General features: G+C 53.9%; 1 protein-coding gene across 11 annotated transcripts in view; it reads right to left on the bottom strand.

Moving 5' to 3' along the window:
* Positions 1–27,997, bottom strand: part of DLEC1 (DLEC1 cilia and flagella associated protein) — a 78,979-nt gene that overhangs the window by 235 nt on the left and 50,747 nt on the right. For 5 of the 11 annotated variants that reach the window (XM_025461285.3, XM_025461291.3, XM_025461295.3 and 2 more), the window contains 25 exons: positions 25,425–25,515; positions 24,545–24,707; positions 23,095–23,287; positions 22,049–22,107; positions 21,321–21,489; positions 20,913–21,006; positions 20,560–20,690; positions 20,294–20,452; positions 17,110–17,249; positions 11,532–11,685; positions 10,807–10,917; positions 9,793–9,923; positions 9,125–9,316; positions 8,130–8,200; positions 7,528–7,679; positions 6,794–6,912; positions 6,272–6,342; positions 3,993–4,198; positions 3,795–3,899; positions 3,582–3,707; positions 3,383–3,477; positions 3,117–3,201; positions 2,757–2,963; positions 1,453–1,614; positions 24–517 (listed from right to left, as the gene is read on the bottom strand). In XM_025461285.3, coding sequence (XP_025317070.1) covers positions 24–517; positions 1,453–1,614; positions 2,757–2,963; positions 3,117–3,201; positions 3,383–3,477; positions 3,582–3,707; positions 3,795–3,899; positions 3,993–4,198; positions 6,272–6,342; positions 6,794–6,912; positions 7,528–7,679; positions 8,130–8,200; positions 9,125–9,316; positions 9,793–9,923; positions 10,807–10,917; positions 11,532–11,685; positions 17,110–17,249; positions 20,294–20,452; positions 20,560–20,690; positions 20,913–21,006; positions 21,321–21,489; positions 22,049–22,107; positions 23,095–23,287; positions 24,545–24,707; positions 25,425–25,515 — 3,680 coding nt within the window. The remainder of the gene's footprint in view (positions 1–23; positions 518–1,452; positions 1,615–2,756; positions 2,964–3,116; positions 3,202–3,382; positions 3,478–3,581; positions 3,708–3,794; positions 3,900–3,992; positions 4,199–6,271; positions 6,343–6,793; positions 6,913–7,527; positions 7,680–8,129; positions 8,201–9,124; positions 9,317–9,792; positions 9,924–10,806; positions 10,918–11,531; positions 11,686–17,109; positions 17,250–20,293; positions 20,453–20,559; positions 20,691–20,912; positions 21,007–21,320; positions 21,490–22,048; positions 22,108–23,094; positions 23,288–24,544; positions 24,708–25,424; positions 25,516–27,997) is intronic. The other 6 variants (XM_025461290.3, XM_025461288.3, XM_025461289.3 and 3 more) reach the window with 6 other exon arrangements.

Raw genomic sequence — 27,997 nt, 5'->3', positions numbered from 1 at the left:
GCAAGGTTGGGAGGGGCTGGTACCTGGCAGTGAAGAAAACTTGGAGGGTAATGGTATTTGGGGGGGCATTGACCAGTCGTGCCTCCAGCAGCCCACTGTTTGGAGATACCCTGAAGGCTGCAAGGTCCTTATCTGGGTCCTGCTGGCCTACACCGAGGGAAGGGGGCACACAGGAGCCTGGGCAGCTCCATGTGTTCCCCCCACACTTACCCCACCTCATCCCAGGGGTGCACCTCGGGTCTGGCCCAGGGCCATGAAGCAAGGCCACCCTGGGATCACTTGGGATTTGGGAACCAGCCTTCTCTGCAGGGCCTCCCACGAGGTGCCAGCCTGCACAGGAAGTGGGGGGCAGGCCCAGCCTACCCATCAGCACAGCCCAGTAGCTCCGACAGCCGCTCAGGTTCATGAGGTAGACCTCCCGGACCCGTTCCTGGTTCACAAAGCAGGTCCCGAAGTCCACCCAGCTGGTGGAGAGCTGCAGCTCGGGCACGGCCACGGTGGCTCTCAGGGGCACCACCTAGGGGGACAGAGCCTGTGGTGTGGGGCCCCTGCCCACTCCTGCTGGGCTCCAGGCCAGGGTCTTAGGGACACGGGGCCCTCTGACCCCAGGTACTGCAGCTTCTGGGGAGCCCACGGGCAGCGCCTCGGTGAGCAGAAGGGGGCTGGGCGCCAGCAGCTGAAACCAAGGCTGGTGGGGGTCTGCAGATCAAGGGCCCAGAAGATGCCCTCTGCTCTCCCTGCCACCCCCTGACGGTGAAGGACGTGGCCATCTTTGAGATCAATGAGGCCTTTGACCATCAAGAGGCCAGTGATCCCCCCAACCCCCTGCCCTGTTCAAGCCCTGGTTTCTGCTCCCTGCTCAGGCCTCTCTCTTCCTCCTCTTCCCCCATCCCGTGGGGGCCCCAAGGCCCAACCCCCTGCTCCTGCTGGGGCCCATCTCACCTCTTCTCTTAGCCTCAGGCCCCACCTGTGCGCTGAGTGGTCCTAGCTCCTGGCGGTCCCCCCACATCACCCTCAGGCCCTGCCTCAGCCTACCCCACCTCTGGGCCCCAGCAGCCACCCAAGGACCAAGCTGGAGGGCCTGCCTGGTCACAAATGGATTCTTCCTTCTGGCTTCCCTGGAATCCACCCCTGAGGCTAGTCCTTTTTGTTCCTCACCTGTACCTTCCAGCTGGGACACTTCACATGCCACCTGCTCTGGGAAGCCTTCCCTGTTTCCCACCCTACAGTACCTCACCTGGTTCTGAGCTGAGGTAGGTAAGGAGAGATGATCCTCTTTTCTCCATGTGTGTGTCCTCATGGAAGGTCCTCTTCCAGGGCAGACGGGGCCCTCAGGACATGGGCCGGGGCTCCTCTTGTTTCTGAAGTCTTCGTCGGGGTCTGTCCTCTGACCCCCGAGAACAGTCTGGCCCGGCTGCACCCTCCTCGGTGTGGGGCGGGCCCGGGACTCACCTGAGTGGTGTGGTTGGCGTACTCCAGGAGCAGGCTCTGAGTAAACACCATCTCTTTCTCCCCGCTGGCATGCTGCCGAATGTCCACCCCGGGCAGCATCTGGTCAGCCGGGAGCTTCTGGTAGGAGAGCAGCTCCAGGGACAGTGAGAAGGACACGTTCACCTGAGCAGGCGCAAACAGGGCTGTCAGCTCCGGCTGCTGCAGACAGGCACCCCCGCCCCCCACCCCTCACCCCAAGCTCCGTCCTCCTCCCCTCCACGGCCCCCAGCTGCCCGGCAAGGCCCCAGCTTGGCCCCTGACACGACCAGCCCAGCAGTGCGCCTGCCTCCTCCTGGTGCCCCTGCCTGGGGCATTCGGTCCATAGACACTGGCCGTGCTCTGTGCCCTGCACCTACTAGTCCTGGGGATGGGGCCTCAGGAGCCAAGGACCTTGGAGGAGACCACAGGAGCCTGGGCGGCTCCATGCGCAGCTCCATGCGCAGCCCCTGACCTTACATGCAAACCATCCCTTACCCCTTGGCAGGATCAGGGCTATGGGTGTGGGATGAAGAGTACGGAGAGGTGGAGACTGAGGAGGGGTGGCAACAGGGTGTGGGGGCTGGCTGGTCAGAGAGGGGCCAGGGAGGAGGATGCCAAGGCCTGCTTGGGCAAAGGGTGGGAGGCAGTGGTATTTGCAGAGATAAAATGCTCCCACCAAGAGTGGAGGCACAGGTGTAGGCAGGACAATGGAGAATTGAGTTTGGGTTTGAATTCTGGTCAGGACCGGATGCCTGGGTTCCATCAGTGCACGGAGGGTCAGAGGTGGTACTGTTACGAGATGTCTTCTCTCTGAGAGCCCTGCGGCTCCCTGAGGCACTTTAAGAGGACCTTTACTTGGTGACAGTGTGTAGTTTCATGGGCGCTCTGGTAGAAGAGGACTTTGGTCTGTGCTTTGGGGCTGTCCCTCAGTTTACCTCTGAAGAAGGGAGCAAGTGCTAAGTGAGCCGAGGGGGCCCATCCTCCTTTCTTTTGCAGATGTTTCCTCCCTCCATGGTGAGGTCCTTGGAGGAGTCTGTCACCTAGTACAGCATCTAGCACGTGGTAGACTCAGTATACCTGTACCAAAGTGCACTTTTTGGAAGAGAGGATGTGACTGCTCACTGAAGCTCTGGAAGTGGATGACAGGAGAGTGTGCAGTGTCTGGACGCAAATGTCTGTACAAGTGCATGAGGGTAATGGGCACATGTCTGTACATGCCTGCATATGTGTGAGAGGAAGGTGACCTCTGGCCCAAGTGACTGCCTGCAGTGCACCTCCCAACTGACCAGCATATTTTCCTGGGGGTGGAGCACCAGCTGCTTGCTAGCCGTGGCAGGCTCTTCCTCTCGGCCAGGGCCAGGAGCTCTGCGGCTGCGGCTGGCCCCTTCTTGAGAAACAGAGAAGGGCCTGGAGACCAGGAGTTGGAAGTACTGTGGGATCTCTGTGGTGTTGGTCAGCTTCAGGTGGTGGGTGGTCACCAACTCACTCAGCACCTGGGTGGTGACAGATATTGGGGGGTGGGGCTGGGGATGCATCTCTCCCCTCCTGGAGCCCATGGCTCTGGGGTAGAGGACCCAGACCATAGGAGGCCTCATGGAGATATCTGAGGTCCAGGTAGATTGGCAGGGGGTGGGCAGCACACTCACCCCAGTACAGGGCTGCTCGGGGATGAGGTCACTGGCCTGGTGCCGGAACTCCACACCACCACCGTAATCCAGCTCCATGCTTAGCCTGTCAGCAATGAGCATGCCTGGGCCCCGAGGGCCTCCTGGCAGTCCCACTTGGCTCATCTGGCCCTAGCCAGCCTTTGCCTGGGCTCACCTGCTGGCTTCTCCCAGTCCCATCCCAGCCCCAGCCTCCCAGAGCAAAGGTGCTCCCCACAAGGGGGTAACGGGAAGCCCAGGCAACTCACTGTGCGGGCCTCACGTAGCCACACAGGTCCAGCCTCAGGGGTCCTGCGGCAAAGTCCTGCAGGCGATGCCTCCTACCTGGAAGCTCTCGTTCTGCCTGCGGAGCCCAAGCCCCATCACTGGCGGTCCCTGAACTGATGGGGCAGCCCACCACCCAGGAGAGGCAGTGGCTGTCACCCCACTTGGGCCAGGAGGGCTCACCTCGTCATCCAAGCTCATGAAGCCCAGGGCATAGCCGACACACTTCACCTTGTGCAGGACTTCAGGGCCAAGGACCATAGGTGTGTAGGAGATGGAGATGGTGCTGCTGCCCCCCGTGGGGACCACCTGGCACAGACAGCAGCCTCATTACTGCCCCATGCCTACCCGCAGTGGACTCTTGGCAAGGCAGCTCCCAGCCCCGCCCCAACTCACCACCTGCTTGGGGCTGATGCAGTACAGGTGGTCGGCGGGCACCCCATCATGCTCCCGCAGAACAACGGAGATGATCTTCTGCGAGGCTCTGTCACTGCCCTCGGCCTGTCATCAGGGAGTTGCTGAGGCTCACGAGGCTCAGGGCTCACTGGCCCCAACTCAGCAGCCAACCTGCCCTGCCCCTCCATCCCTGCTCACAGACTGGGCAGCTTCATGGCTGGAGTCTGACGTGTTAGAGGGGCTTGAGGACCAGAAGGAACTGCTGCTCTCAGGGGTCTCTGGGCACGAGAGGTCATTCCCAGCTTGGTCCCGCAGTGGGAAAGGTGGCCCATAAAACACCAGCAGCTCCAGCAGCCGGTCCTCTCTGTCTTCCGGAGTGTAGGTTTCCCAGTCCAGGCGGATGTCTGCGGCAGGGTGGTGAGGGCTGAGGTAGGGGCAGGTGAATCGTCCCTGGACACCCCCTCCCTGCAACTCCTGCCGTTGCCTATTCTCCCACACTCAGGGTAGAGGGGGACCTCGCCCCCTCCCTAATGCCACTTCCAGACAATTCTTGAGAAACATCTACAGGTATGCCAGCTGTCTCTATCAGCCCTACCATGTGGATCACAGGAGCAGGCCTTCACATCCAAATGCACCCCTCCCAGTACTTGGGGCTCCCCCTACAGCCACCCCAGGCCCTCTGGCCCCTCTCCGTACCTGTTCCCCTCCATCCATCAGCTCCCACTGCACTCACTTCCTTCCCCAGCTGAGCTAGTCGACCCTATCATATCAACCTCTGTCTTGCCAGGATTCTCCTCTCCCTTTACCCGATCCTACCCACCTGGCAAAACCTAACCTGGAGAGCTGAACCGACCTTGGTCCCACTGTTGTGCCTTCTGTGCTGACACCTACCTTGCCTTCCAGGCACTGGGCTGCTGGCCCAGTTCACCTCCCAAAAGCCCCCAAATCAAGATGGCCCTGAAGTCCCATCCTGACACCCCTTCTGTCAGCAGGCATTTATGCCATCCCCCTTTCCTCCCACCTCTCAGGGGCCAGCCATGCCCCGTTTCCCCTCCCCTAGCTGCTTCCAGTAGCACTGAGGCAAAACCAGGTCTCCCCGCCTTGAACAAGTTTCCCTCTGCCAGACAACATTTCCAGTAGCACTTCTCCCTCCACAGCATGCCTGTAACCCTGTGCACCATCGCCTCCCCCACTGTGCTCTCAGCCACTCCCTAGCTAACATCTGACTTGTGGCTAGCCCTGCGGGAGACCTGGTGAACAGGGGCACACCACTGAACTCGTATTTCTTCAAGTTCTGACCTCGGCACCTGCCTCTTACACCCACCACATCCCCTTCACCAGGGCCACCAGTGACCTCCATCCCCCAAAGTTACATAAAGACACAGAAATAATACATGTGATGAGCCCTGAGGACAGAAGGGAACCACCAAAAGAAAGGAAGGTAGAAGAGAAATTCCGAGTTGAAGGGCAAAGATGAGATTTAGTTCTCAAATGCATCTAAAAACAGCAGCTTAGAAGTGAAACTGCTGGAAACACCAGATTATTCTTTTTAAGCTGTTGTTTTTCAATCTCTACACCCAATGTGGGGCTCAAACTTACAACCCCAAGATCAAGAGGTGCACACTCTGCTAAGCCCACCAGGTGCCCCTGGGGATGCCAGGAGATCATGATACAGCTGATTAGAGGAGAGCAGCGAGTTCCCTGCCCCTTTCCTAACTGCCCAGACCTCAAGGGCCGATGGAGCAGGGTCACATACGCGCTAGCACTCCCCCGCTGCACATTCCTTACAGTCCCCAAGGAGCTTAGAGCCCTACAGGCTGGCTCAGGCCTGGAGGTCCAGTGTCTAGAGGCCTTAAACAATCTTCCACCTCCAGACTGCCAAAGCTCTTACTGTGGCCCCGATACTCTTCCCATACGCTCCCCTAGGCCCCACTGGTCCATCATCCCTCCGGGATGCCCCTCCACAGGGGAGCCTGTGCCCTACACCATGTGATCCTCCAGCAGCTCCCCCTCAGTGCACTCAACCTGTGGGCAGCCCACAGCCCGCATCAGCACAGGAGCCTCTCAGTAGAGACCCCACTGTCCTGCTCCCCCAGCAACTTGCAGAGCACCTGGCTCTAGCTCCGGGAGTGCTGGCCGGAGGGATGAGAATGGGTGGCCCCTGCCAGTGTCTGTCCTTATGCAAAGTGAGCCTGAGAGAACAGAGCATTTGTGACCCCACAGACGGGGGACCCAGGGTTGGCCAAGGGCCAGTCCTGTCCTCATGCATGGAACTAGCTATCTCTGACAACCCCCAACAAGCTGGCTGCTCCCCCCTTGGCCCTCAAGGGCTTCCCTCAGTAACCACAGGCCACCTGGACTCCTGCATCATGGGCCTTTGGGCCATCAGCTTCCTGCAGCCCCATCGTCCCTCCCAGCTTGACCCACCACAGGGCACAATGTGTCAAGAGCCCCAGTCTGTCTCATGAGCCTCTCACCACAGGAGCTGGAGTTATTCAAGCGAAGGACCCGGGTGACTGTGTCTCCTCCGGAGACCTGGGTGCCGAACCTGGAGGCAGGAGACCAGGTTCAGCACCACCACAGCCAGCACACTTGTTGCGGGCAGGGCTGCTTGACAGAGGCTAGACGGGCTCAGGCAGGGAGGAGGCCCCCAGTGGTCCATCCTGAAGTCACGAAGACAGGGCAGGAGGCCTTCCCTGTGCAGTGCCTGGTGAGCTATGACCCAGGGCTGCTCGGTACCCTGCTAGCACCCACTCCCCGCACCCCCCACCCCACCCCGCCAGCTCTACACCATCACCTACATAGGACAGATCCCAGCTTGTGGTATGTGGGGCCCCAGGCCTGACACTGACCTCAGGCCACACTGACTACTTGCTACTTTTATCCCCCCAAAGATGTGCAGAGAACAGACATGTCCTCTGAGGCCTCGCTCCTCTGGGGCAGCCCTGTCCTGGGGCCAGAGGGTTTCAAGGGTTAGAAGATGAGGCCAGTGGGGTCACCTGATGATAGGCTCCTTCTGCAACTGGTCAGTGGTATAGTAGGTGGTCCTCTGGGAGCTGATGGGGCAGCCTACCACTGCCATATGCACCGGGATGACTGCTGGTGGCAGGTCTCCCACCTACAGATGCACACCAATCCTCTGTCACTCTGGTCCCCTGCTGCCATGGCATTCCCTGGCTCCCTGTCCCCTCCATTTAAGGCTTTCCCTCCTCCAATATGACAATGTACATAGTTCATCCCCCATACTAAACTAGGAACTCCTTGTTGGATCATCTGTTGTGATTTGTCCCTGTATCCTCCACAGTCCAGGGGACCACATGGGAACCCATGCATAGCAGGTGTCTACTTCACATTGAATGAGTGAGGGAAGGACCAATGGGAGAGCGAGGGGATGCGCCAACGGCTAGGTGACAATATAGCTCTGGGAGTCTATTCCTGCTTCTCTGGTCACTGCCCCTCCAAGTCTCAAGTCCTGGCCCCAGGAGACAGCCTATCAGATTCTCTGCCCTCCTCCATGTGCCCAGCCTCATGGGACCCTATGGGAAAAGCCATGGAAGGTTCTGCTCACAAAGACCCCTTCTGCCTGGATCCCTGTGGTTGCTGTGGCTGCAAATGCCTGTCCCAAGCTCAAGAGCCATGTCTCCCAGCTCAGAGAGATTTGAGAGGCTGAGGGCCAGGAGGTGGAGGAGAGAGGGCCAGAGGGCAAGACCAGGCTCAGGCTATCTATTCTTACCGTGCAGATGAGGTTGTCCCAGTACTCGCCCCACATGTTGGCATAGCCTGTGATGTCAATGCTCAGCTGTTGGTGGGCCCCCAGTGTGCCCTGGGAAATGTGGGGAAAGAAGGCAGCTCCTTTCCCATGTGACAACATGCTTTCCATAAAATCTAGGTGATAACCAGAAATGGGGATTCAGGATTCCAGGGCAGGAATGAGGTCCAAACCCTCAGAAGTTAGCAAAGCACCATACGGGACAAGCTGCTGTACAGCCTCTCCTTGGTCTGGCTAGACAGACTCTCCTCCTGGGAACCCAGAATCCAGTAGGCAGCCTCCCTCTGCTCTCAGGGGCCAGGCCCCAGCAGAAGCCCTCCCTTCTGAGCCACTACCCATCCCAAATCAAAACCAGGCCCTGTGCATGGGCTGTATGCCTTAGCCAGGAGATGGCCTCATTCCAAAAAGGGGACGCTGTCAGGCAGAGGGCCATGGCCACCTCAGAGGTCTTGCTAGAGAAGACATTGAAATGGGCTCTGTGGTCAGGGTCCCCTCCCTGCAGCAGGCGGCCCACAACCGGAGAAGGCCCCAGCAAACCTGGCTGTGACCCGCCCTGGGGCTCTTACTCAGCTGCTCTCGCTTGGCCAAGTGTTCTCGAATCCGAGACGTCTTCAGCAGGGCAGGGGGCATGTTGGGGCTTTACCAGACAGGACACAGAAACGGCATCAAGGCATCAGGCTGTTCCTTAGAACTGAGCCACATCTCTCAGCAACTAGCATCCTCCAGGTCCCAGTGGAGGAAGGCGGTTCCGCATGTTCCTCCCAGGGGAGAGGTCAGGTCTATTCACCCCCCTCTCTGGTCTTGGCAACCTGCTACACTCCCATCACTCAAAGCACCCCAGCTACAGGCCACCCTCCAGCCCAGGGATTGCCTTCCATGAAACGCAGAGGGTGCTGGGCTAGGGACCTCTTATCCCCAGGCTCTGTGCCCTGTTGGCCCCAGATAGAAATGCAGCCCAGACTCCTCATCTCTTGCTCAGCCTTCTGCAAAAGGCCATTTCCAGTCTTTCCTGCTGACAACTGCCCAGCATCTAGTGTCCACTCACTCTCCTGGAGTGGGAAAGTTAATGGCTTACAAACCATGAGTGGTTCCCTGCCACCCACGGCAGTGGTTTTTAAGCTGGGCTCTCCTGCCTTAGTAGACTAAGTGGTGCGGTGTTTGCTATGGTGTGCTGGTAAATTGGCAATTTTTGTGGTGGAAATACTTTCCCCATGGCTGAGTTCTAGATGTAGCTTTGCAGAATGCCTCCCTGCCACATCTCTGGGATGGATCTCCACGCAGCTCCCTCCGCTGCCAGGAGCTTCTCCCTCACGCACTTGCCTGAACACTGCCTCATCTCCCAGAAGCCCTCCCCGTTGCCATGACCCCAGGCTCTCCCAAAGGCCCCCTCAGAGTCTGGGAGGTGGGCAGTGGGGCCGTTTCTCTACATCACTCCATGTGTACTTGTGAAAACACACCTTTAAACAGCCTCTGGCCACCTAAGCCACACATATGCTTAGTAGGGCAAACCCACCTGGCAACTTCCTCCCTGGGAACTGCCTCTGAAAGAAACCAGACTTACAGGCTGGGTTTCTGGTTCAGGCTGTTCTGGGGGCTCCCAAAGTACTCAAACTTGAGGGTGAAAGGCGTCTGTATCGGGGAGTGATTGGTCAGGATGAGCTGGCAGTTCATGCGGGTCCTCAGAGGCACCTTCGAGCCGAAGTCAAGGCGGAGCTCCTCCAGGTGGCCCGGCCACAGCGCTGTGCTGGGAACACTGCCCCGAGCCCAGGGGCACGAAGTTAGACACCTCCCTTGGCCCTGCCCAGTGAGCCCACAAGGGGAGGACTGTGAGAGTCGCCTTTATGCTATGCTCCATCCTTAGACTGCCTCCCGTTAAGCTGCCTCCCCACAGACACCACCTCCTTGTCAGCTCATGACGCCAAGAGGGGCCTCAACCACAAACTCTCCCTGCCCAGGGGTGACTGACCTGTCCGCAGGTGCTGGGCCTTGTGTGGGAAAGCCCAAGCCCCCTGCATCTCCTACAGCCTGGACACCATACCTCCAAGTGTGTGGGGAAAGACCACACAGAGGGCAGGGTTTGGGTGGAGAGACCTGCTCCCAGAGAGGTTACTGCGGCCTCTCTCGGCTGTAGGAATCAGCTGGGAATCTCCTGGCTGACAACCACAGTGCAGTGCAGTCCTTTGTATGGTCGTCTCAGCACTCAGGCCCTGGTCCCAGCCCTGGGCTCACCTGCTGTCAGAGCCCTCCATAGAGATGGCAATAGCCACTTGCAGTCCCTGGGGCTTCCCAGAAATGCCCAGAACCAGTGGCTCCTTCATGCCAGACACGGTACAAGGGAGGGCCAGATCACTCAGCTCTTCCTATAAGAAAGCCCACCAGGGGAGCATCACTACATGTAAGTCCCAGGACTGGGTCTCAGATGGTCTAGCATCTGAGCGTAGCACAGGTGGTAGCTGTGGGGCACTCAGCACAAAGGCCTTGACCTCTGTCTAGTCTCGTCTCTGTGGAAGGGCTCCCTAGTCCCTCCAGTGAGCTGCCATCCACAGGTCCAGTCTGACGTCCCACACCCTGGCCCCTTCCTCAGGGTCCCTGGTTGAGTCTGCTCCAAATATCTGTGCACACCCCCATGAAGGCAGACCCCTCAAAGTGGGCCTCTGGAGAAGCTGTGTACTTATTCTACTGAAGCTGTTCTCACAAAAAGCAAGTCCTTCCTGAGTGAGATCTGCTCTGGGCCTGGGGCCTTCTGCCTATCGCCCTAGAGCTCAGACCCAGCTGAGAACAAAGTCTACTGTCTCCAGGTTTGCCAGGGAGAAATGGGACTGGGTCTGCAAGTCTCCCCAAGGAAGAAGTCTCTTATCCCACAAGAACCACAAGCAGATAGCAGCAACCCCCAACCAAGTCCTGATGGCTTTCCTGTGGGCTGTGCCAGGGAGCAGCTGTGCCTTCTTCAGGGAAGGTGGCCACTGGCTAGCCTCTCCCCGTAGCACCCAGCACAGGCCCAGAGGGGAGGGGTAAAGCTGGTGCCGGAGGCTAGACACAACCAGTGAGCACTCAGGCCGGCTCCAGGCTTCCTGACCTTGTATCCCTAGAGAGCAGGCCTAACAGGAATGGGGACCCAAGACCCAAATGCAAGAAATCTCTTGCCCTCTGATAGAGGAGTGGGGTTTGGGGGGACCTCCGTGCTGGTACAGACAGCTACGGGGAGTCTTCTAGTCCCTCAGGCCTCCTCACCACCTTACTCACCTCAGTATGAGCAGTCAGCTCCAGGTTGAGCTGGCGCTCCTCACTGGGACCCAGTGTGCCACGTCGAGGGGAGACCTTTGCTGTGCAGACACTTGCTTGGTGCCCCAGCAGCTGACAGACATATGGGTATGCAGGCCTGTTGTCACATGCCGGGTTCCCAGCATGGACCACGCGGTGCTCAGCACTGGGGCATGCTCTGCCAGAGGCTGGCAGTCTGAGGGCCCGCAGAAGGACCAGAAGGGCTGGGCGCTCACTGGTGGGGGTAATCTACTGGGCCCTTCTCCTCACCTCCCCAACCCTCAGTGGACCTCACACCTGTCAGGAGTTGCCTGTACTGAACAAGCTGCTCTGGGAGGCCTAGGGTTATGGGGAGCAGAAGGCAGCTGCCTCTGATCCCCAGGACATGGCTCCACCTCCCATGGCACACAGAAAAAGCTCCACATCAGCTCTAGCTGGGCTCAAAACAGCTGTGTGGACCAGTCATGGGCTACACCAGTGGGGAGCCCTAGCTGTGTGCACTCCTTCTCGGGAGGAGAAAAGGCAAGGAAAAACCAGATCAGATGTGCTGCTTCTTCAAGGAGCCCAGCATTTCTGAGCATCATGGGGCAAGGGGCAGGCTGCGGGAGAGAGGTGAGCCTCTGTTATGCGGAGCAACAACCCTCTCCACATGGGCCTCTGGTGCTGAGGGCTGTAGACCCAGTGCCCAACAGTGCAGGCTCACTCACCTTGCTCCAGTGGAATCGGGTAGGCAGGAGTGTGCCATTGATGAGTGTAATGGTTGCCTTGGCAGGCACACCAAGGTACAGGTTCCTGACTTCCACATGGCTGCTTTGCAGGTACACATAGGGCTCCTGTACCTCGGCATACACAGGAAGGTAGCTGAAACACAAAGAAATAACAGCTATAGTGATTTGAGAAGAAAAAACAAAACCATCCCTATTTGTAGATGACATTATGTTCTGTGTGGAAAATCCCAAGGAATCTATATTTTAAAAACTCCTTAAAAAACATTTACAACAGGGACACCTGGGTGGCTCAGCGGTTGAGCGCCTGGCTTTGGCCCAGGGCGTGATCCTGGAGTCCTGGGATTGAGTCTCACATCAGGCTTCCTGTATGGAGCCAGCTTCTCTCTCTGCCTGTGTCTCTGCCTCTCTCTCTGTGTCTCTCATGAATAAATAAATGAAATCTTAAAAAAAAACAAAAACAAAAACAAAAACAGTAACAACAACTACAACAACCTCCCACAGCTAATGAATCAGAAAAGTTACAAGGTACAAAATATGAAAACAAATTGCATTTTTAAAAAATTTTATTTATTTATTCATGAGAGGCAGAGAGAGAGAGAGAGAGAGAGAGGCAGAGACACAGGCAGAGGAGAAGCAGGCTCCATGTAGGGATAGGGAGCCTGATGCGGTACTTGATCCCGGGACCCCAGGATCATGCCCTGGGCCAAAGGCAGGCGCTAAACCACTGAGCCACCCACGAATCACATTTTTTATGTTAACAGTGAACCTGTGGATATAGAAGTTAAAAATATAATACTATTTATAATTGCTCAGAAAAACTGAAATACTTAGATATAAATCTAATAAAACCTTTACATGAATTCAGCAAGATTGCAGGATATAAGATCAATAAACAGTTCTATAAACTAGCAATGAATACTCATAAAATGAAAGTAAGAAAATCAGTCCATTTCCAAAAGCATCAAAAAAGATACTTAGGAATAACTTTAAGAAAAGAAGTACAAGGTTTATATACTGAAAATGATAAAAACATCATCAAAAGAAATGAAAACAGACCTAAATAAATGGAAAGAAATTTCATGTTCACAGATAGGAAGACTTAATATGGTTAAGGTGAATATACTCCCCTCATTGACCTACAGATCCAATACACTCCCTAGTAAAATCCCAGCTGTTTGCCATAATTGATAAACTGATCCTAAAACTCATGAAAATTCTAAGGACCCCAAATAGCTGAAACAATTTTGAAAAAGAAAAACAAAGTTGGAGAGTTCATATTTCCTGATTCCAGAACTTACTACAAAGCCAGAGTAATCAAGAAAATGTGGTACTTGCAAAAGAATAATTGTATAGATCAATGGAACAGAATTGACAGCCTATAAATAAACCTTCATGCATATAGTCAATTGATTATTTTGTAAGATTTTATTTTTTAAAGTAATCTCTACACCCAGCATGGGGCTTGAATTTACAACCCTGAGATTGAATCACATGCTCTACTGACTGAGCCAGCCAGGCACCTCTAATTGATTCTGATAATTGATTTTGGCAAGGGTGCCAAGACAAGTCAATGGGTAAAGAACAGTGTTCTTAAAAATGGTGCTGAGGGTCCCCTGGGTGGCTCAGTCCATTGAGCAACTCTTGATTTCAGCTGAGGTCATGATCTCAGGATCCTGGGATTGAGCCCAGTGGGGAGTCTGCTTGACTGCTCACATGCTCACTGCATGTGCTGCTCACATGCTCACTCTCTCTCTCAAATAAATAAATATTTTTTTTAAAATGGTGCTGGAACAACTGGTTTTCTGCATAGAAAAGAATGAAGCTGGATCCCTTTCTCACACCATACACAAAAATTAACTCAAAACAGATCAGAGACCAAACTGTATGAGTCCAGACTACAAAACTCTTAGAAGATCTTTGTGACATGAGATTAAATAATGGTTTTTTTAGGTATAACCTTGAAAGGACAAGATATCAAAGAGAAAAATAAAGTGGACTTCATGGAATTTAAAAAATTTTATGCTTTGCAGTACATCATCAAGGAAGTGAAAAGACAATCCTCAGAATGGGAGAAAGTATTTGAAAAATCAGATGTCTAGTAAGAGATTTATATCCAGAATATATAAAGAACACTTACAACTCCATAATAAAAAAAAAAGACAACCTTATTTTTAAAAAGTGGGCAAAGATCTTAATGGACAGTTCTCCAAAGAAGACAAACAAATGGCCAATAAGCACATGAAAGATGCATAACATCATTTGTCATCAGGAAATAATAAACCAAATCCTCAATGAAATATCACTTTGCACACACTGGGATGACTACCATTGAAAGATCACAAGGATGTGGATAAGCAGGCCAACAGGGTGGAGAAGGATGGAGAGTGGGTCAGGACTGGCCACTGTTACACTTGCACCATTATATTTTATCACATACCATTTGTGGAAAACTGTACATAAAGAATAAAAGAGGTAAATATAATGCTGTTCTAATGAGAATAAAAAAAAGAAGAATGGATCAGATCAACTGACCAAACAGTACAAACTACTAAAAATCTCTGGCGAAGAAGGCCCTGCAGAGCTCCCCTAACAGAAGGAGGGGCCTCATGGGCAGAAGTGGGCCATAGAGAAAGGGCAGAAGAGTTAACTGGAGGCTGCTCAGAGGTGAGCGTGGCCAGTTCAGGGCCCAACGCCTGAGCCCACTGCACAGCACACTTCACACCGCACCACAACACAGCAACACACCAACACACTAACACGCCAGAAGGCCAAGCTGTGGCACCCCTGCTGAGGAATGTGGGTGTGGGGCTGCCCAGAGGTCAGGGCAGATCCTGCAGTAACACTGGGACTCTCAATTATCACCTAGGGAAAACAACCAGAGAGATCCGCGTCCTTTATCCCTATTTACAAATGATGGAATGCAAAGATTTCAGTAGCTGGCCAGTGGGGGGGTCCTCTACTGTTTGCCTTGGCTGCCTTCCCCAGAAGGGCCCTCCTTCTCCTGGATGCGGGTGGCGGGGTACAGAGGGTGCTCACAGACACACGCACTCCACTCCCCGGGAGAGCAGTGCTCTCCACACCTACACCCACTTCCTCAGGAACTTAGACCGCCAGCTCCTCTCGCCAGTCGGCCTCCTCTCCCACTCCAAGACAGGAACCCGCTGCCAAGGGATTACTGAATGTTGAAGAAAATCTGAAGAGTGAAGGAGAAGCAGCTCAACCAAATCTGAGGAAACAAAAATGAGTTTCCTCGGGGGAATCAGAGATGCTGCTGCGTCCGTCAGACAATGACGGATTCCTATAAAAAGGGAACCATCTGAGAACAAAAAAGCTTAAAATTAAAAAAATATGATTGCCTGGGAGGCTCACTGGTTGAGCATCTGCCTTCCGCTCAGGGTGTGATTTGGGGGTCCTGGGATGAGTCCTGCATTGGGCTCCCTGCAGGGAGCCTGCTTCTCCCTCTGTCTGTGTCTCTGCCTTGCTCTGTGTCTCTCATGAATCAATAAATCAAATCTAAATAATATTAATAAAATAAAAATATGATTGTCAAAAAGGGCAGCCACCAAAGACCAAAGGAGTGCCCTGCAAGGCCCAAGGACATCTCCCTGAAGAAGCAGCACAAATGCCGAGATGGAAAACCTGGGGAAAATGGTGAAACTCCCACAGGACAGATCCAGCAGGCCTGCCCTGGGCCGCGGTGGCCACTGTCATTGTCTGGCCAACCTTCCCACCAGCTGCTTCCGGAGGCAGACCCGCCCCCTGGGCACAGGCAGAGGGGAGGGCGGCACGTGACCTGGAGAAGCCCACTCTGGAGAAAGGCAGTTTCATCCCTGCCCCCAACCCCCAAGGCTGTTAGGCTGGGAGCCTGGGAGCCTGGAGCCCTAAGCAGGCCCCTCCCCTGCGGGCCCCTGCCAGTGGGGGTGGGGAGCAGAGAGGCTCACAGAGAAGGGCAGTTGGAGGTGGGGCGGGGGTGAGGGAAGGAGAAAGAGGATGAACAGACCCAGAAAAGCAGCCCTGGGAAAAGGCTGGACTCAGCAGGGCAGGGCTGCCCAGTTACAGGAGCCACAGGAGCCCTGTTTCGCCTGAGTTGATTGCATCCATGTCTCCATCACGTACAACTGGAAACATTCTGATTCACACTCGGTCCGTAAAGAACAGCAGAGATAGGAAAGGAAGCAGGCAGGCTTAATAAAAGGCATTCCCCCGAGAAGAAAGTCTTCACCTTAGGATTTCAGGCCACAAGACGCCACATAGGACAGGTGAGGAAGATGCACACTGAAACCCGTGCTGGTTCCGCGGAGAAACCCTTTCAGGACCCTGGTGGTACTACCCCCCCCTTCCCCCCCTCCCCCACGCCTGCCCCCTCCCTCCCTCCCCTGGGAGGCTGTGAGACTGTAGGGTAATGGGCACTCTCATACGCTGGAGGTGGAAATATAAAATTGCAGTCTTTTTGGAAGATAAATCAAGGAAGTAAAGATTTAGAACAAGCACTTAAGTGTTTTTATAACGAAATACCAAGTGTATGCAGAAATGACTATTAAACACAGCTACATCATAAAGGATATACACAGTTTGAAGAATAATAAAAAGAATACCTGTGTGTTATCCTCACCCAGCTTAAGAAAATGAATATTATACTTCAAAATAATTTGGGAAGGGATGAAGGATATGAATGGAATAATGTCTGCAGAGATTTGATAATTATTGAAGGTAGGTGATGGGTATGTGGGGGCTCATTGTACTATTCTATTTTTATGTACTATTCTATTTTTATATATGTAAGACATTTTCCACAAGAAAGAAAAAAAGGAAGGCAGGAAGGAAGGGAGTGAGGGAGGAAGAAAAGGAATAGCACCGATAACCTTTGAAACCTCCAGTGTGTACCTTCCCAGAAATCAGTGGTATTTGCTCATTTAAATATGTCACTCAGCAGTTGAGCACCTGCCTTCGGCTCAGGGTGTGATCCTGGGGTCCTGCGATCAAGTCCACATCAGGCTCCCTACATGGAACCTGATTCTCCCTCTGCCTGTGTCTCTGCCTCTGTCTCTGTGTCTCTCATGAACACATAAAATCTTTAAAAATAAATAAATGAATAAATAAGTGTAAGTAGGTAAGTCACAATTTTTGGTGTCCACTCTCCTGTTGACCATCCTTGGTTGTTCCCAGTTTTCCACAGCTGTGAACAATCTGGTGATGAGCATCCCCTGTGAGTGCTCAGCTCCCAGTGCACATGTGCAACATTTCTCGAAGGGCTGATGCTGGGTCCCAGGGAATGCACACAGCTCACTTTACTGAGTAACACAAAGTGCTGCTGAAAGTGATTGTACTAATTTATAATCCTTTACACACAAACTTGAAGGATGTACCCTATAATATTACCAGTGAATTTTATCTGGCTAATGGATTTTCTTTTCTGTAACTCCCAAATTTTATAGAACAAACACATTTCAATATCTTCAAATTCTTTAATGTCTATAAGCACTTAGCGACATACAACATCACTATATTGTGAAGAGGCATAACATGAGCTGTACTGGCTCCCCACGGCCTGTCTTACCTCCAGGTCCCGTTTACCACCTCCAGCTCTAGGACTGTCTGCAGACGCTGGCACTGCTTGGCCTCCAAAGTGATGTTCACTCTGCACTCCCCCAGAGGGTGAATCTGGCCGCTAGAGGGCTCAATGTCGAAGGGAGACACCTGATTTAGAGGTCAATCCAGGGGAATGAGGAGAGAGGACACTTGGAATTGCAGAACTGGTGGTTGGCCCAACCAGGGTTCCCCCCAAAGCTGCCCCAGCACTTCAAAGAGCTGCGAGGATGCAGGAAAAGCAAGCAGGGAGAGCAAGGGTCTCAGGAATAAGAGGACAAAACCCTGGTCTCTGGGACACCTGGGTGGCTCAGTGGTTGAGCATCTGCCTGTGGCTCAGGGTGTGATCCCGGGGTTCTGGGATCAAGTCCCGCATCAGGCTCCTTGCAGGAACCCCACTTCTTCCTCTGCCTATGTCTCTGCCTCTCTGTGTCTCTCATGAATACATAAAAATCTTAAAACAATAACAACAACAAAACAACAAAACCCTGGTCTCTAAAGGAGAGGGTCCCTACGCACTGGCCCAGATCTGAGAGGTAAAGGGCAGAGGGAGTGCCCCAGGGGACAGGGGGAGCCACCCTGGGGGCAGGCTCAGTGGCTCTGAGAGGTCTGGCCAGCCCCACAAAGCAGGCATGAGTCAGGACCCTGAGGGCTCTGAGTAAGGAAAACTACCAAGTCACCAGATGGGGAAGGGTGAAGCTTCCACGACCACAGCACACATACATCCCCACTGCCCACCATTGCTCACTGCAGGCTTGAACACTTAGCCTCTACACCAGGCACAGGAAGGAGAGAGGAAAGGCAAAAGCTTAGGAAGAAGAATGCACCTGGGACCGGGGCTCTCTACACCACTCTTCCTGCCTTGAGACAAGGAGCAGTGGTATGAGGGAAGGGCCCCAGGGCCCCACTCCCTGGTGAGGGTGTCATTGTACACAAGGAAAGGTCACACCCAGGGGAGATGCTATCCCCTCTTTGGTCTCTTCATTCTAGGAGACTCAGGGTGCCAGGCACCTGCCTGGAGGGCGTCCTGCCCACCCGTGCGGGCCTGCCCTCTCCTAGCCCCCCGCCACCTCCCACCCATGCTGCCATGCTGGCCAGATCAGGTCCAGAGTGCTAGTCCTGAGCTTTGCACTCTCTTGCTTCTGACAGTTCACCTCCCTGGCACTGGTGAGATGGATGGGCTCACCTAACTCTCAGCAAAAGTGGCTCAGGTGCTCAAGTCTGGGCCCCAAACTCTGGTAGTAATGACAAGCCCTTTTGCTTTCCTTGGCCTTTGCTCCTCATATGTGCCCCCCTGGGAGCCCTGGGGGATGTTGTAGGCCAGGACTGGGTCTCTTGGACCCTGACATATGCACATCTAACCAACCCCGGATCCCAGCACTGTTTTTTGAGAGTTCAAAAGAACAGAGTAGGGCAGCCCCAGTGGCTCAGTGGTTTAGCACCACCTTCAGCCCAGGGTGTGATCCTGGAGACCCGGAATCGAGTCCCATGTCAGGCTCCCTGCATGGAGCCTGCTCCTCCCTCTGCTTGTGTCTCTGCCTGCCTCTCTCTCTCTCTCTGTCTCTCATGAATAAATAATAAAATCTTAAAAACAAAACAAAAGAACAGAGTACAGAGAACCATAGAGACAGGATTCAAAGCAGCCTCAATTAAGACATAAATCTTAATATACTATGAAATTGACAGTTACTTCAATTATAAAATTCTGTCATTCTTCCCCATGGGAGAAAAACCCGGATTGGGAATCAGAGAACTGGGATCTAATGATTCCACCACCCACTAGCTGGGTGACCCTGAGGAAGCCATTGGCCCTGTCTCTATCTGGCAAGAAGGGTGGCTGTAGTTCCAGAGTGCCTAGGGCAGGGGACCAGGGTATGGGGAGAGGCAGGATGGGGCAGGGGGCATCTACTAGGGCATCTCTCGGTGGCCAGAGCAGTCACACTTTATTATCGATCTTGAGCTTCTGCCTAAGGTTTCATTTGAAGAAAAGCCTCCTGCTTAAGATACAGATACGTCCATGTCCCTGCCCTATCTTCCATGGTTCCTGAATCCAAGTGGGGAGGTCGATGAGGCTGGATGGACAGTGCTAAACTCCAAGCCTGTGTAACAGGACGCTTGGCAGTGGTTCTGGGCAATGGTGTAGATAATCTGATGAAGATGGTCACAACTGCTAAGTATGATCTGAGTGCCTGGCTGGAGAAATGAGGCTGTTGCCTAAAGGACATGGTTGGTCAAGTGAAAATGCAAAGTCCTGGAGAAAGGGAACGCCCACTGGCAGAAAAGATGGGTGTGCAGCTGCACCTGTCTTTCCTGGGCTTCTGAGTATGGAAGGAGAGAGCGGCAGTGTTCTGTCCCAGAGGGTAAGTGGGCAAGCAAGAGGACGTTGGCAGGAAGCAGCCGGGGGGGGGGGTGCTTTCACCACACAGACCTAGTCAGAGCCTCCCATGGGCAATAATGACCTAAGGCAGCTCCCAAGAGGCCACAGCTGCCATGTGTATGGAGAGTGGAGGTGGCCAGCAGTGATTTACAGCTAACCGCCAGCAGGTAGGGAGTAATTGATGTGCCACTTGCCCTAGTTTTGCTCTTAATCACACATCGTATTTAAATGTGACAATGATGATAATATTTAACCACTTTTAGTATTTTCTATTTTTATAGGAAGAAAGAAAGAGCTAGTTGAGTGGAAATGAATCTTGGTTCTGTGTTCTGAGCCCTTCAGTTTGGGCCGCAAGCCCATGCCCAAGTGCCACCTGGTGGCAGGTACTCAAACTGCAAGCACAGTCCCTGGGAGGATGGGAACCTTGGGGGAGCGCTGCGGGCCTGACCCTCCCCCAGAGGCCTGGGAGCTTTCCACCCACTCAGCTGCCTATTTTCTTCTTATCTTCTCTATCAGGCTGCTCTGACAGAGGGAGAAACCCATGTCTTCTTTCCATATCAGATGGTGGAGAGAGGAACAGGAAAATCCAGTCCAGGGATAAGTTCTGCTGTAGAGAGGACCCCAAGTACCTCAGAGATGGGGAGAACTGGGGACACTGCTAGGCAAGAGTCACCAGGCAGGCTCTTCCTCTCCAGCCTCAATGCTCTGAAAGCACCGTGGGTAAATTGACTCGTGGGGGGAGGGGTGGCATCCCCGGAGACAGCGGTACCCAACTTACATCCTCATGCCTCTCTTGGAGGCAGACTGGGCTCTCCTTCATGCACCACGTGGCCGGGAGCTGGCTGATGTTCTGGATCTGGATGGAGTTGGTAGCTTTCTGCCCCAGGCGCAGCAAACCAAACTGAAGGGCTGAGACACTGATGACCAGGGCGGGCCCCTGAGACACCCAGAGGGGCCTGTCACTGGGCTGCCTGGGAGCAAACTCTGAGCCCTACCCCTGCCACCTTTCTGGCCAACCCAGTTGCCCAGCCCCCCTGACGGCACCTTAAAGGCCGCCTCAATGTGTAACACCACTGGCGAGGGGGAGTTTTGGATTTCACACAGCAGGTCCTGGCTTACTGGGCCAGGGACGCCCCCCGTGAAGCTCAACTCAAAATCCTCCACCTCATTGGGCTCTGGAAGAGAGGAGGAGGTGAGCTGGAGAGAGGGAGGAAGGCAGTTCTCCACTCTGGCCTTCACTGACTTTTCATCCATCACATGTGCCAGGCTGCAACTGGAGCTGACCCCAGGAGCCCCTGAAACCCCTGTCTAGACCCCCTCACCTCTCAGGCCTCCCTCCCCAGCCAGCCCCAAGAGGTCACAACCCCCACCCCCACCCCACCCTGTCCCTGAAGTACCTATGGTCCCCGCACAGGGTTCCACTTCAATGATGTGGCAGTCACTGATCTTCCCCCACAGGTATCTGATGGGGGATTTGCTGTTGTTCCACATCTGCAAGACACGCCCCGATCCCGGCTCCCAGGCACTGCCTCTGCACACACACATCTGTGCCCACCGAAGGACTGCAGGGCTGTTGGCCCCCGACGGGTCCTCCCAACACCCTTCCAGCTAATTCTTGGCCAACAGCATCGGAGGATGCTGGGGAGCTGGTAAAATGAGAGTCGTGCCCAGCCTACCATGTGTGCACACCAAGTCAGTTTCAGGAGCCCTGGGGACAGTGGCTGCCATCTGCCCTTCCAGCCACGTCCTCCCTATACTCATGTCAAGTTCAGCACACTCAGGGCCGGGGAGAGACCATAGTGTACCTTAAAATCTTTCTTTACATTTATGCCAACGTAGTTCTCCCCAGGGATGATGAGGGCGTATGGTTCTAAGAGAAGCTGGAAGGGTTCCACTGAGCCTTTCACCTCGATTTCCAGGACAATCACGTCATCCACAGAGAAGGACGAATCCTTCAGGTTTTCCAATTCCAAGCTGAAGACAAACCCACTGTGAGATAAGAGCCAACACAGCCCGGAGCATGGCCCCATGTGGCCCTCACCTCTGTCCCTTATCTGTGGTCTTATGAAAAGAAAGCACTCCCCCTCCCGCAGCTCCTAAGCACCCACAAATCAGAGGCATCAGCCAACCAAACAGTGATGAATGACCACGGCTGTGACAGTACTGGGACGGGGCCCTTGCCTGCCACCTCCCAGGACAACGCAGTAATGGTGCCCAGCGCGGGGTCTCCACACGATGCTGACTGGAGACCCAGCCTGACAGTCCGTCTGGGGAAGAGCTGGTGGAGATGCCTCCAATGGGGCACAGGCTCCCCGCCTCAGTCACCACCGCCCAGGGCCCCAGGCTGGCTGCCCCGTGCGAACACTGAGGGAGCCCGGTGAGTGGTTCCCCACTGCTGAGCCCTCCGGGCCTAGGTGCCAGGGCAAGGCAGAAGCGTCCCTCACGTCGAAGCCTGCTGGGGGCCAGGGGGCTCATCTGCTCCTTGAGCAGGCCCTGCTGTGCACCCCTCACAGAGGGCCCCGTCCCCACTCACCTCAGGGGCTCTGGGACTTCCTCTAGCACCATCTGGAGCACACTGTGAAAATCCCTCAGCTGCAAGACAAACACAGCACCCTGAAAACAAGCTGCGCTCCTGTCGGGCTGCCCTGGAGAAGATGGGAGCCATGGCTGGAGTTCCTTCTCTCCCTGGCCTCGCTGCCAGAGAGGCCTTCCGCAAAACACGGTGCGGCTTCCCTGCTACTGCTCCCCCATCCTAAGGAAAGAGGGTGGCCTGCCAGGACTCACGGCGTGGGGGCCGCTGCAGTCTCAAGACTGCCATTCTTGCCTCAGCCAGGCCTGAGTGGACAGGAAGGAGAGGATCTCGGGACCCTGATATTGCCTCTCAGCAGTGCCCCCCCCCTTTTAAAGATTTTATTTATTTATTCATGAGAGACGCAGAGAGAGAGAGAGAGAGGCAGAGACACAGGCAGAGGGAGAAGCAGGCTCCATGCAGGGAGCCCATTGGGGGACTTGATCCCAGGCGCCTGGGATCATGACCCGAGCCAAAGCCAGACACTCAACCGCTGAGCCACCCAGGCATCCCTCCGCAGTGCCCCTGACCGTGGGAAGCACCACACCCTCCCAGGAAGGTCCGGGCTAAAGAGGCAGAGAAGCTCTGGAGGGCCCCAGAGGACCCCCTCCCACCCAGCTCCCATTCCTCTCATGTTGCATACAGGGCCTTGCGCTGGAGCCCACCATGTAAACCCAGCCCTTGGCACCCACACCTCACTCTCTGGGGGGTGCTAGGGGCCGAGCAGAGATGGTCCTGTCACCCACACAGTGGAAATACAGGAGACACCAGAGCCCAGGAAGCAAGCCCAGGGTCTGGGGCAGACAAGGTGCGTGCATGCTCAGGACCAGGCGGAACAGGCTGCTTTGACCTCCAGCCCCACACTTAGCTAAGTGCTGGCCTTGGAGGATGCCAGGATCTCGTCAGGCTCAGCTGTGGCTTCAGGGTCACTACAGAACAAGGATGGTGGGTGGGGATGGGGGGTGAAAGTCACCCGATCACACGTGACTATTGGATGGCATCATGTTTACCTCATGAGGAGAAAAGGTGAGGATGAACTCATGGTCCGTGTGTGGGCCGAGAACCCCCCTTTCAGGCAGGATGGAGAAGGCCGTCTCCCTGTCAGGGTGGTACTTGAGGCTGTCCAGGCTGTAGGTTTCTCCAGGCATTAGGGACTGCAGATTGGGCTTCATGATCTGCCAGTGGAAGGCCAGCTCCACATGCCTGTGGGGGCAGTGGATGGCCCAGTTTTGCCAAGACCAGTCTTCTGCCCCCCTGCCTGGCGGGGCCCCCCTCTAGCAGTGAGCAGAAAAAGACCCAGGGACAGGAAGTGGGGGAGCACGTGGGTCAGGGAGTGCACACTGGAGACCTCCTAAGGGAGCTTCCCTCTCCCCACTACAGCAGTTGCGGGTCGGAGCCACAGTGACTCAGGGAAACTGATAACTAAACACAGGGAATCAGGCTCTGGTTTTTTTTGTTTTTGTTTTTGTTGTTTTTTCATGAGAGAGAGGCAGAGACACAGGCAGAGGGAGAAGCAGGCTCCCTGCAGGGAGCCCGATGCAGGACTCAATCCCAGGACCCCGGGATCATGCCATAAGCTGAAGGCAGACGCTCAACCAGAGCCACCCAGGCGTCCTCATGCTCTAACTATTAAGGTGCAGCTACCCGGAAAATTTTCTGCAGTGTCTCCTACCACGTGAGAGTTCCAAAGATCTGCCCCATGGACTCCTCGCTCTACCCTCTACCAGCCTCCACCCCTCCATCTCTGGCCTCGCGGGACACCTCTGTCCAGGAGGGTATGTGCCCACTGGCTCCCAACAGAGCACTAACAACTCCATGGTGGTGGGGAGGCGGGACTCCAGCATGCTGCTGGTGGGGAGGGACAGCAGATGAGGACCACTCATCCCCTCAGGTGACAGAACCGTGTACAGCCTGGGGTCACCAGGGAAGCCTGGCTGGGAGGCTCCCTGAGGTCTGTGCTAGCGTAACGGCGGTGCTCCCAGGATGGGCAGGAAATAAACAGCAGCAGGACTGAACCCGCTGGTCACAATCTGTCTGATCTTGGAACTCGGGTGGCTTTCCCTCATGGGCAGGGCAAGACCTCTCTGCAAAACTATTGTGGACTGAGGATACTCCAGGATGTTCTAGAACAACACTGTCCAATATGACAGACTGCAGTCATGGAAATGTCACATATCTGCTCTGTCCAAAATGACAGTCACTAGCTACACACGTGGCTAATTCTTAAAATGTGACTGGTGCCACTGAAAAAGTGAGATTAATTCTAATTTCAACTGATTTCAGTTGAAACAGTCACATGTGGCTACCATGATGGACAGTGCAAATCTGGATTCTTCCATCCTGTGCCCAGATTCCTTCCTGGCCCTTGGAAGGAACCTCTCCCGCTTCACTGGGAATTCTGGGCCAGGTGAGGAAGGAGAAAGGGTGCATGTTGGAGGGTCCAGCACAGGGGTCACTCACGTAGCATTTCTAATAATCAGTTGTTTTCTAGCTGTGGATTGAAGGTTCTCAGGCTCAAAGCGTATGAAGTGCTGGGCTGTTAAGTCTGTGAGCTCTCCAGGCTCCGGATGACTTTCTTCACCAGAAATATAGATCAGATCCAAAGCAACCAGCTGCCCGATTCCTGACACGGTAAGATGGTAAAGTTTCACCAGGGCTAAAATCAGGACTCTGTGGCCAAAGGTTGTCACAGGACCCATGCCACTGTCTATATGCAATGGCCTTGATCATGACCCCAGGAATGGTACACAAGAGGGGGGCAGGGGGCCATCAGCATACAGATCCTGTACCCATACCTTCCCAGACTAAAGACATGATTTTGATAACCTGGCACATAACTGGCATTCAGTTAATGCTTGCTGGGTGAAATTGGATGGATGGATGGATGGAAGGAAGGAAGGAAGGAAGGAAGGAAAAGGATGGATGTAAGGAATGAATGAATGAATGAATGAATGAACAAGGGCATCTTGGGGAAATCCAGCAGGATGGCCCTTCTAGCTCCACAGAACCTGGGGTGCCTCTGGTCATTTATATGTAAGTCTCTGGCAATTCCCCAAAGGAGACTGAGGTGAGTTTCAAAATGAAGTAATCAAACACTTTACGTTTCCATCTGTACCTTTCTCTAGAAGGTTCCTTGGGATTGTCCCAAAGTCCACACTGGTTTGGGTCTCCAATGTCTGACCAGAGCAACAGGCCCCATGCTAGACCCCGAGCCTGGAGGCTGCAGCACCCACTCAGTGTGCCCCCTGACACAGGGTGGGCACAGCTGTGCCACAGTCAATGCTAGAGTCAGGGTACCGGCCCACCCTGGCCCCAGGCCTGGGAGCACACACAAGCCCACCTACGGTCACCAGCTCCTTTATCTGGCAGTTGTCACACACAACGATGAAGGTCTGCTCTGCCTTTTCTAGGCTCGTTGGGAGGAACAAAACCTAGTGGAGAGAAGGGTTCCCCTGTTACCTCCCATTAAGGGGCTGACCCCTCCTCCTCTCACACCTTCTACCCTTGTTCTCACTTCTCTCCTCCCTCCCTGCTGCCTGGCACCCCCTGCCACCCCCAGTCGCCTTCTCCTTAAGGCCAGTGGGTTCTGCCAAGGTTCCGGCCCAGACCAATGCAGGAAGCATGTTGAAACGGATGAAGAAAATGTTCACAGAGACTGAGATACAAACAGCTCTCAGACACATGAAAATTTGTTTAACCTCATTCACAATAGAAGAAATGTAAATGAAAACCACCCAGAAGTAGTTTTCACTCTTCTTTCTGGCAAACAGCAGAAAGCCAGCAATCATAAATGTAATGACAAGATATCTGAATTTTCTTCAAAATAATCTGGAGGGGAAGGGTGGTTTGGCTGGAAGAGATGGAGGGGCATAGATGCAATGAGGTTGGCCAAGGGTTGATAAATGTTGATCGTGTGCTGTGGACACAAGTGAGCATTAAACTAGCCTCTCCATTTTTGTATCTGCTTTAAAATATGCATGACAATGGTTTTCTTTTTTCTTGTCTTTTCTTTTTACTTTCCTTTTCTCTTTTCTTTCCTTCTTTCTTTCTTTCTTTCTCTCTCTCTCTCTCTTTCTTTCTTTCTTTCTTTCTTTCTTTCTTTCTTTCTTTCTTTCTTTCTTTCTTTCTTTCTTTCAACAGTTTTTCCTTTAACTTTGATAACACATCATATTGGCAAGGGTGTGAGGAACCAGGCACCCTGCCATATCTGCATGGTGGGGATTTTGGCAACGCATAGCAGTTCTGGCCAGCAGAGACCCCCGAGTCAGCGAATCCTCTCCAAGGACTGTAACCTGCCGGTAGACTCATGGTTGGACAGAGTGATGTATGTAGTCCCCGAAATGGCAGAGGTCAGAAAGAATCTTCATGGCCATCAGGAGGGGACAGCTGACCTGAGTTATGGTTCACTCACGTAGTGGGATACTACACAGCTGTGACAAGTATGAGAAGGCTCTTCAGGATAGAGCAGAACAGTGAGTGGGAAGAACAGAGTACAGGTTGGGCAACGATATATGGGAAGGAAAAAGGAGAAGCAAAGGAAAGAAAGCACTCACACAGTTGTTCATCAAGCATCGGGTATCTCTGGCAGGGCGGCCAGAGACCTGGTGGGGCTGTGGCCTCCGGGTGGCTGAAGAACTTCAGTGTTTTGATTTTTAATTATGTGAATTTGTTTCTTACTTGGAAATATGACTGCATTTTAAAATAAACTCCAAACAATCAACAAAATACACAAGGAATGCCAAGGGAAAAGCCTCCCCTGGACTCCTCATTGTTCCCCCAAAAGTCCTGCTGCTCCCCTCTTCCTTTCCCTGGGGATCACAGGAGGATGCGGTGGGGTGGGGGTGTCCTGGCCTCGGCAGGGGTGCCCAGCCTCAATTCCTTAAAGCCACAGCACAAGGTACTGACGAGGCCTGGACCAGGCAAGAGGACCCAAGCCACCTCCTAGCAGCAGGTGAGGTCTGACAAAGCCCTCCAATGCCCTGAATTGGCTTCATCCCAACCCCCAAGGGCCAGGTTCTTATCGGGGATCAGATCAGCATGGACATGAACAAGATGGCATCACTCCAGGACTCCCGGACGTCCATCAGGTGCTTGAAACTGGAAAGCAGTTGATAAAAGAAGCCCTCCTTTTCACTATGGCAAGCAGCTTACATCAGTGGGCCTCAAACTTTGCTGCACACCTGCAGAGCTTTAAAAATCCTATGTCTCAGGGCAGCCTGGTTGGCTCAGCGGTTTAGCACCGCCTTCAGCCCAGGGCATGATCCTGGGGGTCCTGGGATCGAGTCCCACGTCGGGCTCCTGCATGGAGTCTGCTTCTCCCTCTGCCTGTGTCTCTGCCTTTCTCTGTGTGTGTGTGTCTCAGGAATGAATGAATGAATGAATGAATGAATGAATGAATGAATGAATAAATAAATAAATATCTTAAAAAAAAATCCTATGTCTCAGGCAAACCCCAGACCCATTAACAAAACCTCAGGACTGGCAGCCAAGCCAGTGTACATTTGCAAGTTTCTCAGGAGGCTGCAATAGGTAGCTAGGTTTGAAAACCCACTCTCTGGTTCTTGGCTCTCTACCTGCTGACATGGTGTAGTCCAAATCCCCTTCCCCAGAAACCAAACAGTTTTCACTCTTGAATGTCAGTGCCTTCTCCAAAGGCCAGCAGGGAAGGCCACATATGCTTGCAGCACCCAGTATGATTCCTAGACACAGGGGGTCAGGCAGTGGGGAGTCAGGGAGGGGGAGGGTGTGGAGCAGAGGGGCAGGGAGATATCATCGTTTCTCACAGACTATGCTGGGCACCTGTGAGCAGGTGTGATGAGCCAAAGGGACCACTAAAAGAAGCTGGTTAGGAAAGGAAAACCCCAAAGCCAGCAGATTTCAACTCTGGGAGCTTTTGCAGAGGTTCAGAGAAAG

This window comes from Canis lupus, chromosome 23 (assembly GCF_003254725.2).
Source record: "Canis lupus dingo isolate Sandy chromosome 23, ASM325472v2, whole genome shotgun sequence".
Classification (NCBI taxonomy): domain Eukaryota; kingdom Metazoa; phylum Chordata; class Mammalia; order Carnivora; family Canidae; genus Canis; species Canis lupus.
The sequence above is the reverse complement of the archived record's forward strand: the minus strand, read 5'-3'. Positions and strand labels throughout refer to the sequence as shown.